This window comes from Orycteropus afer, unplaced genomic scaffold (assembly GCF_000298275.1).
Source record: "Orycteropus afer afer isolate SDZICR_OR568_19922 unplaced genomic scaffold, OryAfe1.0 scaffold00418, whole genome shotgun sequence".
NCBI classification, from domain to species: Eukaryota; Metazoa; Chordata; class Mammalia; order Tubulidentata; family Orycteropodidae; genus Orycteropus; species Orycteropus afer.
The window spans coordinates 2,807,828-2,823,758 of NW_006922005.1; the positions used below are offsets into that span (position 1 = coordinate 2,807,828).

A 15,931-nucleotide genomic window follows, 5' to 3' on the forward strand; every position below is an offset into this window, starting at 1 on the left:
AATTTTTTCTTCAGTTCTTTCAGTTTGAGAAATGCTAAGCGTGTTCCTCCTTTTTGGTTTTCAGACTTGTCTGTCGGTTTGGCCAACTGTGCAGTGAAAGCTCATCTTAAGAGTACAATTTCACGTTTATAGGCAATTTTCTATTTACTAAGTTCATGTAACCCCAAAGAGGTATAAGAGAAATACTCCATTTTTGGAATAAGGAATTTATGATACAATATTTTCATATTATCTTAGTATTCATAATTACACATAAAATTCCCTGTTACTCAGTATATATTCTTGTTATTCAAGATATTCAGTATTCACAGTCTGGCCTTTGGAGGCTGGCTTATAGTAATATTCTAGCAAAGCCTTAGACTAGAAAGTTCCAGGCAGCAAGTACTTTTTCATCACAGTCTTAGCTAGTTGACTCTTGAATCCTCCCATGTCTTAAAGAGAAAGCAACAAGTCTTTCGTAAACCACTCCCAGGAGAGTGATGGCAAGTAACACTATTCCACACACAAGACTGAATGCCCATCGTGGTCCCCAGTAACTATATACTTGGCTGATGAACATGGGTCCAAGAATCCGAGCTCCACTTCCAGAAGCTGTTAACCAGCCCATGTACGCCCCCTGTTGAAGGAAGAAAGGGAGGTAAGCAGATGGGTATTCAGGGTTATTGAAAAAGATGATGCTGTTATTACCAAACAATGACAAATTTACAGGAATCATTTTCTCCATATTTTACTCAGCCAGAGGTCCTTCTTTTCACTGTTTAAAAGAGAATGAGCATCTCTTTGGATAGGCATAGAAAAATATCTTGAAGGGTACAAGTGAAGTTAGTGATTAACTTTGGTGTGATGAGCCTAAGAGAAGCCTTTCTTTCACTTTGGTGTAATAAGCCTAAGAGGAGCCTTTATTTAATACATACATTTCTAAATTATTTAAATTTTGTTAAAACCATCATATAATGCTTTTGTAATTAATTTTATTGTCTTTTTAATTTTTAAAGATTATAATCTTTTAGATTAAAAACAAAACCAAAATTATTACCAAATATTTTACCTATTATTTATCCTTTCAAAACACAAGAACTTAAAAAAAATTTTTCTTTGCCTTATTTCAATAGAGAAACACTAATTCTCATCCTGAAAAAGGCTATGAGTTTAATTGTTAAAGAGGAAGATAATATTTTCATGTAATGGACATTTCAATAACTGCTACTATAAAAGAGAAGTCATGGGAAAATATAAACAGAACATTGTTATTTTTTTTTCTTAATTAGATTATAAAATAGTATCCTTGATATAATCCTATTTTTGTATTAAAAACATACCTAACTCAGATAGGCACAGATAAAACTAGAACTGGAAGTATAATAGTAGTAGTAGTCATCTCTGATTTTTTTCTTTCTTTTTTTGCTTCTGTATTTTTCCTAATCTTTATATAATAAATAGAAAATTATTTAAAAATACACATAGCTGCTCTATACTTTTTAGGAATGTTGTATTTTCTTCTTTTAGTAATTACCCCTAGGCCAGATGACATTTAACTAAATGAAATGAAAATTTAGCTATTAGCGTGGTTCCCTAAAGAATGAGTTTGAGAAATTTATTTTTCAGGTATTTTTTCTACGAAAATTATTTTGAGCTCATAATCTCTGAGTTCAAGGTATCTTTGAGCTCTAACTTAAAATACTATTTGTTAAATTTTAGCATATTATATAAATCCTATAAATGCTTTATAAAAGTTGTGGATGTTTTAATATTTAAAATGCTAAATATACAATAAAAAGCCCAATGTTAACCTGTTGAAAAAGTAGAAACTGGTAGCAAAACATGTGAGTGCTTACAAACATATTTCACATCATTACAGTGTCAGACTGACTGACTTACCTGAGGTTTTGGTCCTAGAATTTTTGAATATAATGTATAGGACATAACATTGCAGGCTGGATAGCCTATTCCAATTAGGATGGCAGATGTGAGGAACTGGGCCAGATGGATCACAGGGGTGTACAAGCACCAAGTTTGTTCAACTGGGCAGCCAACTGGTCCTCCACCATAGTGATCTTCTTTTGAAAATATCCAGAAAGTAGTAATAATTTTCCCAAACGTGGCATTAGGGATTGAATTATTATGTAAATCTGTAAAAACAAATTAGTACAGTATATTATTTATCAATTTTTGATGAATAACAGGTTAACATTATAGAATTATATATGGCTATACCTTCCCAATGTATTTTGGGGAACTGATTTCCCCAAGGTAACAAGATAAAGAAGCCAACCCATACAACGATGAGTCCTCCCAGTAGAATAGCACGCTCGCCAATCCTGTTAAAGAACAGAAACTGTAATTTAAAAATGAAATATAGCAAAATCTATTACTTTTATAATTTTAAACTACAAATAAAATAAGGTCTTCATACTTTTGGTAATATATCAATTAATATGAATGTTTAATAGTTTCCCATTAAAGACAACCAGAAATCCTCTGAAAAATAGCTAATTTTAAGTTTGGGACAGAAAATGTGTAAGATGAACCTGCACATCTTGCCACATCAGACACCAAAGAAGCTATCAGTGACAACTAGCTCATGACAAAGGACCCAGAAGCAAATTCCAAGAGGCTGTCAAAAAATGCAACAATGTGACACCAAAAAAGAATAACAACTGCAATAGACTGAAATAACATGAAAATGTTACTATCTATAAATTCATACTATAGTAAAATAAAATGCTGGGAAACCGACTTAATATTTTAAAAACTAGTGAGTGAAAAAATTATCAAACATTCCTCATGCCTTTTCTATACAAACAGGATAACCAAATACTTTGAGGGGAAAGTTTTATTTACAGAAAGCAGTGCAGCAAATAAATAAAGGGATGATAGAATACTTGCATTTTGCACCCTGTAATGAATTAATGGATCTAAGGAATGATCAATAGCCACTTACATCACAAACCAAAGCAAAAACCAAACTCACTGCCCTGGAGTCAAATCTAACTCATAGCGACCCCTCCTTGGGTTTCCGAGGCAGTATCACTACGGAAGTAGGATTGCCCAACCTTCCTTCCAAGGAGTGGCTGGTGGGTTTGAACCGCCAGCCGTCTGGTTAGCAGGCAAGTGTCTTAGCCACTATGCTACCAGAGCTCAGCACCACCTATATTCTTGCCAAAACTTTTAAAAATGGTTGAACCCATATCTCATCAAGCTTTTAGATCTAAGTACCAATTTTCAAGAAATAAGAAATATAGTGAACAGAGGGAAATATTTTTTTAAAAATGCTTCCAGAACATAATCAGTAAGATTCAAAATGTAGGAGAATGTAGAATGCAAACACTGCATCCCACTTTCTTCCATTTGTAAGGAGACAGGAGAGAAATTTACAGATTAAAAGGGTCTTAACTTAAAATCTTGAGTTAAGCAAGCAAACTCCACTGTCCACTGAGACAGTGGAGAAAACTTGAATACTGCCTGGATATATACTGGTATTCAGAAATCACTGTTAAATTTTTCAGGTGTGATAATCTTATCATCCTTACTTTTAGAGATACAAACTGAAATATTTATGGAGAACATGAAATAACATCTGGGATTGGCTTCAAAATAATCCAGGTACAGGAGAAAGAGTGTAGATAGGTGGAAGGGTAGATGGAACAAGACTGTCCCTGGGTTTATAATTGTTGAAGCTAGGTAATGGACATTAGAGGCTCAGTACATGATGCTCTCTACACCTTTGTATATATTAGAAATTTTCCTTAATAAAAGAAAACCAAAGACCAACCATCGTCATCAAAATACCTACAGGCTCTCTCATTCCGCTCTAGCCAAAAGGGCCTTCCCGCTCTTCCTTAAATATAAAATCTTAATCTCAAAGGCCTCTGCAATACCCTCCCCTCAGGGAATATGGAGAGTTCCAGGCCATTACATGGCTGTTTTCTGACTCACTGAGTTCTTTCCTCTGACATTCCCTCCTTAACCAGTCTATCAAACATAACACTCCCCCATCCCACCCACCATGGGCTTGTTACTTTTTATTCTGTTCCAGTGCTCTATCCTTCTTCATAACATCGCATATGGATTATTATTATTAGGCTTTTCCACCCCTAACAAGAGTATAATCTCTTTGAAGGTAAGGAATTACAGAGTCTATAAGAATGTTTATCAGCAGCTATGATACTCAATTTATGTAGAAAGATGTCATGTATTTACTATTATTTAACTTTGAATATCTATCTATTTCTATAGTGGCCCCTCTGCTTGGTTCCATAAGAGTAGGAATTTCTGTAGTACTCCCTATAGCACTTAACCATATACATTAACTCAATATTTATTGATTGATAGAATTTTATTAAACTATTTTAACAATAATTACATCTTAGAACTGTCTAAATTCATCAACTAATGTCCCACCACAAATTATATGACTGAACTTAAGTTTATGCATGCATTCCTCACAAAGTATGTTCCTTACAGTTGTACTTTTATAAAATGTTTCTTTTAAAAGTGTTCATAGTCAAATAATTACTAGAAATACTACATATACATACTATATTACCATCATGACAAATACAGTAGTATGTATATTGAAGACTTAAAAGTTCTAGAGATATAAATTCAGCCATTTTAACCAGAATTTCCTAATTGAATCAACCATTGAATCTTCTTGTTATATAATATCTGTTATCATATAGCAGTACAAAGTTTGTGAAATAAAACATTAATACATTCAGTAAAATGTGATATATAAAAGATACATTGTTGTTGTTGTTAGGTGCCATAGATTTGGCCCCAACTCATACAGAACCAATGTACAACAGAATGAAACACTGCCCAGTCGTGTGCCAGCCTCACAATCCTTGCTATACCTGAGCCCGTCACTGCAACCACAGTGTCAATCCATGTTGTTGAGGATTTTCCCTTTCCACTGACCCTGTACTTTACCGAGCACGATATCCTTCTCTAGGGAATGGTCCCTTCTAAGAACATGACCAAAGTAGGTGAGACAAAATCTGGCCATTCTTCCAGACAGATTCATTGATTCTACTGGCAGTCCATGGTATTTTCAGTATTCTTCACCAATACCACAATTCAAAAGTATCAACTTTTCTTCGGTCTTCCTTATTCATTGTCCATTAGGAGACAATTATTTCCTTTGTATTTTTGCTTTACCAAAGAACATTATAGAATATCTTTAAATATCATTTAAATAGCATGATATGTAAATATATTTTAAAGATGCTTGTAAACTTTCAGGGAGCTCTGGTGGCATAGTCCCTAATAGTATATGACTACTAGCCAGAAGGCTGGTGGTTCAAATCCATCAGCCACTCCTCGGAAAGAAGGTTGGGCAATTTACTTCCTTAGAGATAGATACCACCTCGGAAACCCAAGGAGGGGTAGCTATGAGTGAAATCGACTTGACAGCAGTGACTTTGGTTTTTCATTTGGTAAACTTTCAAGGTACCACTTTCAGTTGGTAAACTACAACTGATTTATAAGGAGAAAAAAGTTTTAAATTATTAACATATTCATTAACATTGTTAACTTTCGTTCACATTTCACTTTTTAAAAAACAGGCTTAAAAGAATAAAAGTAAGGCAAAAATACATGACTTACTTTTTGGAAAGTAATTTAATCCCCATGAAAATAAGAACTGCTTCAATTCCAAGAGCAGCAAGTATTATTCCATCATATAAAACAGCTTGTTCTCTTGTCCAGGCATACATATCCATTGTTAATGGAGTAACGATGCTAAGGAAAACAAAGAAATGATGTTATTCTTATTTTTGTTTAGATCACAGTCATTTCTACTTAAAATTGAAATACAAGCTTTATGTTTCCTACAATTTCAAGAATTTGTATCCCTTTTAACAATGACATTAGGCCTATATAAGCAAAACTTTGAACACATTTTAAGCACATTTTGTTGTTACCAAGCTCCTAAACTTGCTTATTCATGTTTCCATTTTTCTTATTTATTTAAATTATATATTCACATTACAGAAAGTTTCAAAAGGAAAAAGAAAATAAATCAATCACAACTCCTAGCATTCTAACATAGCTAAATAATTATGGTTATATTTTGGTCTCTTTTCAATGAAATGATGTTACTATCGTTACATTATTAGAAAATTCTTTGTTTGTTTTCTCTTCCTCATTCTTTTCCATCCCTACTTTTGAATATGTATAATGTTCTTCCTACCTCTGACTGTCTGTCTTCCTTTAAATGGCTATCTATCCCATTCCTTGTCCAAGCCTCTTCTTCTATTTTCTATCTCATTCTATTAAGTAGATACAAAAAAGAACTGAAATGTATTTAAAATATTTGTTCTCTTAAAAAAAAAAAAACTGCCATTTTAAATTTTAAAATCAGATGTGCTGAAATGTTCATATATTTCTATAATTTTAAAAATAAAGATTCATGCAAAGCTACATGTACTGACAATAAATATCACAATGTATTGATAATAAACCAGTTTGTCAAATGATAATATGACATATTTATGTGAGTTTTGTGTGTATATATAGATATACATACGTATGAACACATGTTCATATTATTGTATAGAAATAATGTTAAAAAAACACACAGTGAACTATTAGAAATGGTTACCTCTAGGAAAAGGAGTGGATGTAGAAATAAAGTTGTATTGTTTGGAATTTTTACAACAAGAATATACTATTTGTATAATTTAATGGAAAGTATTTAAAAAACAAATGAGTCATAAGATAAGTAAAAGTCAATAAAGCAGAGATTTTATAATATATTTCACTAGTGTTTTTTCAGAATCAGAACTTAAATAGAGTGAAAATTGCTGGACTAAGCACTGTATATATGCGTGTATATGTGTATATATATATTTATATATACATATATTTATAAAAGCTGGGCATTATATAGTTTACAGTTAATTAAACTATGGTATTAATTGAAGTTTAAAACTGTATTTATCATAAAACTCAAATAAAAGGGGAAGAGACTAGTAAAAGAGATTCCTTATGAGGAAGTAAGGTAAGTCAGTAGGTTTATGTCTACAGAATTGACTACATTCAAGTTAAAACCCACAACATTTATGTTATTTTACATCATGACCAGAAAAATATGCCTTGCATAATAAGGTTTTTAGTGACATCTACAGCATGAATCATACTGCTTAACACATAATTTGATTTAGATAAAAACAGAATAAAACTTACGTTTCAAAAAGGGCAAAGATAAATAGAACCACAAAAAATAGAACATTAGTGGCCACAACAGCAACTTGATCAATGTTTCCTTGGGGGATCTGAGCATCATCTGTACTTGCTATAAGTAAACAGAAGAAAAATTAAATTACTCATACATCTAATGTGTCTTATGACACTATAATAATATAGAAATTACATTTAGAAAATTTTATGAATTAATATTTAAAATAGTTTGTAGGTTTCAAAGCATTTCAACAAAAGGTTTAGATGACAAAAATAATTTTTAAATGGCTTTAAAAAGTAAGTTGAATTTTCATGACAGAAGATATATTTCAATTCCATTAACTACAAGATACACTCAGTTTTCTCCCCCCTTTCTGTTTTTTGTCTCTCAATCCTAAATAAGAATGTATTTTATAGAATTCTATAATAAAGAGATCTCAAACTAATACATTTGCTTAAAGTTTCAGGTGCAGATTTTTTTCTACTTTACCTCACTCTTAAATTTACAAGAATTTCATGAAGACCTCAGCTAGTTTATTAATAGGTTCTCAGTTCTATATTCATTTCAATTGATATTTTGAATTTCAATTTGATATTCTGAATTTCAATGCTATATAAAATTAGTATTAGTAAAAATACTTACGTTATCATGTATATTTTTACAAAGAAGTAGCCAGGATTTGATGGTGGTTTCATACAAAGTAAGTACATTGACTTGTCATCTTGAACAACGTAGGTAAGCTATACATTCAATATAAGCTATTCCTGATACAACTGAGAAGAATGTAAGGCCATATACATACATCCACTCATATACATTTATTGTGCTATTTTGTAATTTAACTACTTTTTCAGGTAAACCAGGTAATAATAAAAGATTGTGTTGATTTATGCTATTTTTAAATGTGTGAGTGTTGGGGGGGCATTATGTTGAGAATAATAGAGAACTGTTGTTGTTGTTGTTGTTATGTGCCGTCGAGTCGGCCCCGACTCATAGCGACCCCTCCTTGGGTTTCCGAGGCAGTATCACTACGGAAGTAGGATTGCCCAACCTTCCTTCCGAGGAGTGGCTGGTGGGTTTGAACCGCCAGCCGTCTGGTTAGCAGGCAAGTGTCTTAGCCACTATGCTAATAGAGAACTAGCAAATTTAAAGAGCTCTGCAAGGAAAAGTTTATCTATGGAAGGAAATTTTCTTTGTTGGGTATCAGGGGTGGGAGGGGAAGGTAGGGAACACTAGTAGATAGGTAAGACAAGTATTAATTTTGGTGAAGAAAAGGGCAATGTGCCAAATGTCAGTGATCAACACGGTGGCACTGAGGAAGAGGAAGAAATAGAGAGGTACATGGGAGTTACAGACAACAAAGATGAACCCTTTTGTACATACAGTACTATGTTGTCAGTGAAGGCAAACATGGATATATGGATGGAGAGATGGGTGGAGAGGCTGAACTATTAGCTATGTCTATGCAAGGGGGAATGTGACCACATATAGGGTTGGCAAACAACGTTTCTACAAGTGTATTGGTATGACCTGTAAGAATTCCCAGGTATACAGTAGAACTGGTAAGGGACAAGGTTGTAGTCACTTCTTGGCCACAGCCAACTACCCAGAGGGAGCGAGTAGTTGGACCTGTGGGCTTGGGACCATAGTCACACAGGGGACATCAAGCTCAATTAGCATAACATACTACACAAAAACTGTTCCACTTCCTACTTTGGTGAGTAGCAACTGGGATCTTAAAAGCTTGCAAGTGGCCATTTAGATGCAATGATAGGTCTCTCCTCATCCAGAGCAAAGAAGAATGAAGAAAAGCAAAGATGCATGGAAACAATTAGTCCAAGTGACGGGTACACCATGCGATCTTCAGCCTACACGACTATGAGACTCGAAGAACTAGATGGTGCCCAGCTACCATTGTCAACCACTCAGAGGGGGATCTATGTAGGAGATGCGGGATAGACTGGGAGAACAATGTGGAACAAATCTCAAAATTGGAAAAAAAAAGGGGGGGGGACCAGGTTTGCTGGTCTCATAGAGCCTGACAGAACCACTGAGACACTGGCCCCTTGCTGCCCCTTTTAGTCTGGAATTGAACCCACTCCTGGGGCTTCCAGCCAAACAAGACAGGCATATGAGCTGGACATTGACATTAAGTAGATATACTCCTTGGAGAGATCAATCATGGGAAAACAGAAGGGCTGTGTATGCACAGGGACACAGCTAGGGGGGGGGTAAGAGTGCAGGGGAGGGAAGGACACAAGGAAGAGGTAACTATGGGGAGGAAGTGGGAGGGAAGCTGCTGCATTGTGAGAAACTGCAGTCAATGTCATGAGACAAAATGTATGTGAGCTGCTATATGGAAAGTGAATTTGTTCTGTAAATTTTTACCCAAATCACAATTTAAAAAAAAAAAAGGAGCTCTGGTGGTACAGTGGGTAAGGCATTTGGCTACTAACCATGCCAGTGGTTCAAACCCAGCAGCCAGCAGCTGATCCTCAGGAAGAAGATGAGACAATCTACTTTCATAAAGATTTACAGCCTTGGAAATCCTACAGGGGTCGCTATGAGTCAAATTTTATTCAATGGCAGTGGGTTTGGTTTTGTGGTTTACACACAAATTTAAATATTCATAGACTACTGTACTTTTAAAAACAATTATAGTAAAATATATGTTGTTGTCATGTGCCATTGAGTCAGATCCGACTCATACCAACCCCTCCTTGGGTTTCCAAGGCAGTTATCACTATGGAAGTAGATTACCCAATCTTCCTTCCGAGGAGTAGCTGGTGGGTTCAAACCAGCCTTCTGGTTAGCAGTCCAGTGCCTTCCGGTTAGCAGTCAAGTGCCTTAGGCACTACCCTACCAGAGCTACTGGTAAAATATATATAGCATAAAATTTGACATTTTAAGGCATTAATTACATTCACAATGTCATATAACCATCACCATCATCTATTTTGAAAACCCCTTCATCACTCCAAACTGAAACAGAAACCTTGTTTCAAGCAGTAACTCCCTTCTCCTTGTACCCATAACCTCAAACCCACATTCTCTCTCTGAATTTGTCTATTCTAGGTAACTCATGTATGTGAATCATTATTTGTCCCTTTGTGTCTGCCATCTTTCATTGTTGTTGTTATGTGCTGTCGAGTCAGACCTGACTCATAGCGACCCCTCCTTGAGTTTCCAAGGCAGTATCACTACAAAAATAGATTGCCCGACCTTCCTTCCAAGGAGTGGCTGGTGGGTTTGAACCACCATCCTTCTCATCTTTCATTAGCATAATGTTTTTAAGATTCATCCCTGTTGTATGTAGTTTGCATCAGAATTTCATTCTTTTCCAGGGCTGAAAAATATTCCATTATATGTATGTACCACATTTTGTTTATCTCTTCATCTGTTGATAGACACTTGAGCTGTTTCCACCTTTTGGCTATTGTGTGACTAATGCTGCTACGAACACTGGTTTACAAGTATCTGAGTCCTCATTTACAAGCCTTTTGGGTATATACCTAGGGATGGAGTTGCTGAGTAATATGGTAGTTCTACATTTAACTTTTTGAGGAATTGCCAAAGTAGTGCACTTCAACTGCACTCAACAAACAAATTCTTATTTAAGCACACATAACATTATAGTATACGTCACTGGCAAAAATATAAAAGGTAAAAATGATGGTCACTGTCCTCAAACAATATACTCTAATTGTACTTAGGCTGCCCTTTTGTGATTCCATTTGTTTTCTGTGATTTTGGGGGAATTTTAATATCTAGTTGCTTAATTTTGACTATATAACAACTCTACTATTATGATCAATGTTCCATCATTCAGACTGCTCTTATTTTTTTTCCCATCAAATTATTTTATTTAAATATTTTTCTCTTATGTTTTTCATTATTTATCCACCTATTTTTAATTTTATTTCATTTCAGACTGCTCTTATACTTATCAAATACTTATAAACATGAAGAGGAAAGAAAAAAGAAAAAAATGGTAGAAAAGCATAGTTGTATGATTTGGTAGAACCCAAATATATATATTTTGTAATACTGGTACATTTTTAGAAGAATTTTTTAATTAAAATTTCTACTTATGTTAAACCATCAAAGGATAACTAGATTATCTGAATTAATCAGTTTAAGGAGGCACTTCATTGGAGTTGAAAGGACTATAGTTAAACAAGTTGGGAGATATTTTTCAATTATTTGACAGGATAATTACTACCACTTAAAAGGCATTCAGAGGCAAGTCTGTGTATTCCTACCTGTCAGACTAGTCATAGAGGAACTTCATTGAAAAGCTATTGTTACTATTACATCAACGCCTTACTCTGAAATTGGTAATAAAGGGAAACACTTAAGCATTTACCCTGCCTTTCTGGGAGAAACTGTAGTTCATCTCTGTTGCTGAGGAGCAGCTGTTCTTTATAGAAGAATGTCAGCCTTCAGTGTAGAAGGAATGACAGAATTAGAAAAATCATAATTTGCAACCCCAATGAAATGACTCATTCAGAAAGAGTCATCAGTTGATGTTAAAATCATAAGGTGAAAGTTTGCTATTTGCATGATGGTGAAGCATCACCCCACAGCTTTACATGCCATTACAAAAGGGAAAACAAAGTTTTACAGTTGAGAGATCTGATTCTCACTTACCCAAGTGACCTAACTCATCATCAGTAATAAAAATGTCAACACGACATCATATGCCTCTTGATATAATGTATATTTTATACACCAAACCAAAACCAAACTCACTGCTGTCAACTCAGATCTGACTCATAGCGACACCTCCTTGGGTTTCCGAGGTGCTACCACTATGGAAGTAGATTGCCTAACCTTCTGAGGAGTGGCTGGTGGGTTTGAACTGCCAGCATTCTGGTTAGCAGTCAAATGCCTTAGGCACTACGCCACCAGAGCTCAAAATGTATTCTTCCCAAAAATGTTTAAGCTGACTCATATCAAGCACAGAGATTTAATTGCCAGGTTAAGCGATAGGGAATAGAGAACAAGTTAAACAACATTACGAGGCAACAAACAGAGAAATATAAAATGTGCAACATTCTGTAAAGTAAATAATTGGCCTGTTCTCTTTTTAAAAAAAGTTAATGTCATGATAAAACTGTTCTGGATTAAAAGATACTAAAGAGATACAACAGCCAAATGCAATGCATAAACTCTAATAGGATCAGAGTCTTCACACAAACTAGTAATAAAAGACATTTTTAAACAATTAGGGAAATTTGACTATGACCTGTATATTAAATGCTAATTAGGAACTATTGTTTATTTTAGGAGGGTTCTAGGGATGATAATGGTTCTGTTATTGTTAGGTAGTACATACTGTTATTTAGGGCTGAAGTATAATGCCTATAATTTACTTTCCAATGGTTCAACAAAAATTAGATGTTGTTGTTATGTGCTGTCGAGTCGGACCCAACTCATAGCGACCCCTCCTTGGGTTGCCGAGGCAGTATCACTAAGGATGTAGGTTGCCCCCAACCTTCCTTAAATTAGATAGGTAGATAGATAGATAGTCTTTCTCTAAAAATTAATAATAAGGAAAAAATTAAGATGGAAGAAATGATGGTAGTACTTTTATTTAGGTTTTAAAATCTAAATGTTACTAGGTATTAAAACTTAACTTTACCAAGTTCTTTTCCACTGACATACCGCTTTATTAGATTCCTTAATAGACACTAAACAAACTTTAAGGAGCTTGTAGATGAAAGTTTTATTTGGATATGGAGAGAAACCCAAAATACTTCTCTGCATATCCATGTAGGCTTTGTTTCCTATCAGGCAGATGGCTGGTGCAGTTTAGGTGCTGAAATACTGAAATTACAGGACACTTTAATGGTCTCTGAACTAGACTATTAACTGAAAGCTTGTAGTTCAAACCCATCCAGAGGTACCTCGGAAGAAAGGCCTGGCAATCTGCTTCTGAAAGGTCTCAGCCTTGAAAACCTTATGAAGTGCAGTTCCACTCTGCAACACATGAGACTGCTTGAATTGAAATCAACTCGATGGCAACTGGTTTTGCTTTTTCAGCAAAAGCAGCTAAGTTAGCAAGAGAAGCCCTTGTAATAAGATAATCATTCCTTTTGATGGTATCAATTTTCTGTTAATAATAGTGTTAGCTAACTACTAAGATGTCAAACATATTTGGAGGGTTTTTGTTTTTATGGTGGATGAGAGGAGGGGACAGCAATATTTCATAATGCCCCGATTTCATATAGTTAAGTTTGAACAGCTCAAAAATATATTTAATTATGTTCAACTGCTGATAAGGAAATTGGCAGAAATTGACTATAACAGCTGCAATTCAAATATTTCAGCACCTAGAATTTATGGAAAAAGAAAGGAATATTTGAATTGGAGCTGCTTTGGAAAATCCAGGCTACACGGCCACTGTAACCATTAAATACACTTAAGTGGAAAACGTTCTAGTTACACTCAGTTTCTTGCTTTACTCCCTGCTCTTATTTCTAACAACAGTTTTAAGAATCAGCTTTGGAGCTCTCAATTTTCTCTTGGCTTTTTTTTTTTTTTTTTTTTTAATTGTGATTTGGGAGAAAGTTTACAGAGCAAGTTCACTTTTCATACAGCAGTTCACATACACTGTCTCATGACATTGATCACAATTTACCCCAATGTAATAGCTCCCCTCCCACTTCCTCCTGATAGTTACCTCTTCCCTGTGTCCACCCCTCTATGCACTCCTGCCCCCTGAGCTGTCTCCCTGTGCATAAACAGCCCTTCTTTATCCCATGATTGTTCTCTCCAAGGAGTGTATCTTCCTTAGGTAAATGTTCAGCTCATATGCCTGTCTTTTGTTTGGCTGGAAGCCACAGGTGTGGGTTCAATTCCAGGCAACTAGGGGCCATAGTCTCAGTGGTTCCAACAGGCTCTATCAGACAAACAAACCTGTTCCCTTTTTTTTTTTTCAAATGATTTTGAGTTTTGCTCCACATTGTTCTCCCTCTCTATCCAGGATCTCCTATACCTTCCTATCTTTTTAAACAAAAATAATTATTACTTCATCCTCTAATTCAAATTCTACCTCTTTCTTCCGTGAAATCCTCTCTGATGTCCAACCCACCCCAAACTGTATGTAATCATACTCTCTTCCCATATAAACCTTATCGTTCAGAGAATTAAAGGTAAACCACGTGACCAATGTGTAAACTGGGTCAATATGTTCCAGATTCTCATCTTTTTAAAACTACTACTCATAACCACTTTGTACTTTCAATTTATAATGTGTGGACATGTCTTGTTTTATCTCCTACAGACTAATATTTCTTGAAGTTAGGATTGTTAATACTTTTTACAACAGATTTACTAAAATAAATTCACACACCCTACAATTTACCCATGTAAAGCATATAATTTAATGGATTTTAGGATACTCACAGAGTTGTATAACCATCACCATGATTTTCAAACATTTTCATCACTCTAAAAGGAAACTCTGTACCCATTAGCTGTCATTCCCTGTCTCCCTAAGCAACTATTAATCCCTCCTCCTCCATCCTAGGCAACTACTGATCTACTTTCTATCGACATAGATTTACATATTCTGGACATTTCATAAGGAGCTCCAGTGATGCAGTGGTTAAAGCTACTAACCAAAAGGTAAGTAGTTCAAACTCACCAGCCACTCCATGGGTGAAAAATGAAGTGGTCTAATTCTGTAAAGATTTACAGCCTTGTAGACCTCATCCTATGGGGTCGCTATGAGTCAGAATTGACCCAATGAGAGTGGGTTTGGTTTTGGTTTGTAATGTTATTGAGGTCATACCAGTGTGAGTAGATCCTAAACCTAATCACTTCTGAGTATAAAAAGACTGGAATCCAGAATATACACAGTAGAAGACAAACACCATGTGGAGATCATCTAAAAAACAAGGAACAGCAAGGAACTAAGAAATGCCCAAGGCTACCAACAAAGAAAAAATCAAGAACTTGCTTTGGTCTTTTAGGCTCCTGAACTATGAGAAAATACATTTATGTTCTTTAAAGCCACCCACTTGAAGTGTTTCTTTTTACAAACCTCCCTTTTTGTCATGTCCTTAAAGAAACCAGATCAGTTGTCCTGCAGAATGAGCCTTATTCTTCATGATGCCATTTAACCTCTTGCCCATATTTATTGAAAACTGGAAAATAATTCTAAGGTTTGAATAAACTGAGGTTCAATATTTCCCATATGGTGATTATTTCCCATATGGTGATGTGTATTTCCTACTGCATCACATCAAGGAGGTACATAATGTCTGGCTGCGTACTTTCAGTGATGTTAAGATTGAAGAATCCCCTCAAAAGGAGGAAAACGCAAAACAAAATTTCAAACTCTTGTAGACTTTCTGGAGCCATGAGGGCTCAATGAACCTCTGAAATTATTGCCTTGAGATAATTTTTAAACCTTAAGCCAAAAATATCCTTGAAATCTTCTTAAAACCAAGTAATAGTTTGGCTTAGCTACTAAAAAATGTCTGCCTTGAGCATAATGCTGTTTTAAGAACTATTTATGTGGGATCAAAATGATAAAATCAACTAGAAAGATTAGATAGAAAACTTAGGGGGCAGTGAGTTCATGTTAATGGAGGAGGAACAACTCAGAAAAAGAGGGTGAGAATGGTTGCACAGCTCAAAGAATATAATCAACATCACTGAATTGTACATGTAGAAGTTGTTGAAATGGTGTATATTTTGCTGCGTATATTCTCAACAACAAAATAGAATTAAAAAAAA

At 35.0% G+C, this 15,931-nt stretch overlaps 1 protein-coding gene across 1 annotated transcript in view; it reads right to left on the reverse strand.

Annotated features, from left to right (window-relative positions):
* Positions 1–400: 400 nt before the first annotated feature.
* The window catches only part of MFSD8 (major facilitator superfamily domain containing 8), a 102,087-nt gene continuing 86,556 nt past the window's right edge, over positions 401–15,931 (reverse strand). The window contains exons 8-12 of the mRNA XM_007953838.2: positions 7,189–7,297; positions 5,608–5,742; positions 2,215–2,318; positions 1,879–2,129; positions 401–616 (exon numbers count right to left, since the gene is read on the reverse strand). Coding sequence (XP_007952029.1) covers positions 401–616; positions 1,879–2,129; positions 2,215–2,318; positions 5,608–5,742; positions 7,189–7,297 — 815 coding nt within the window. The remainder of the gene's footprint in view (positions 617–1,878; positions 2,130–2,214; positions 2,319–5,607; positions 5,743–7,188; positions 7,298–15,931) is intronic.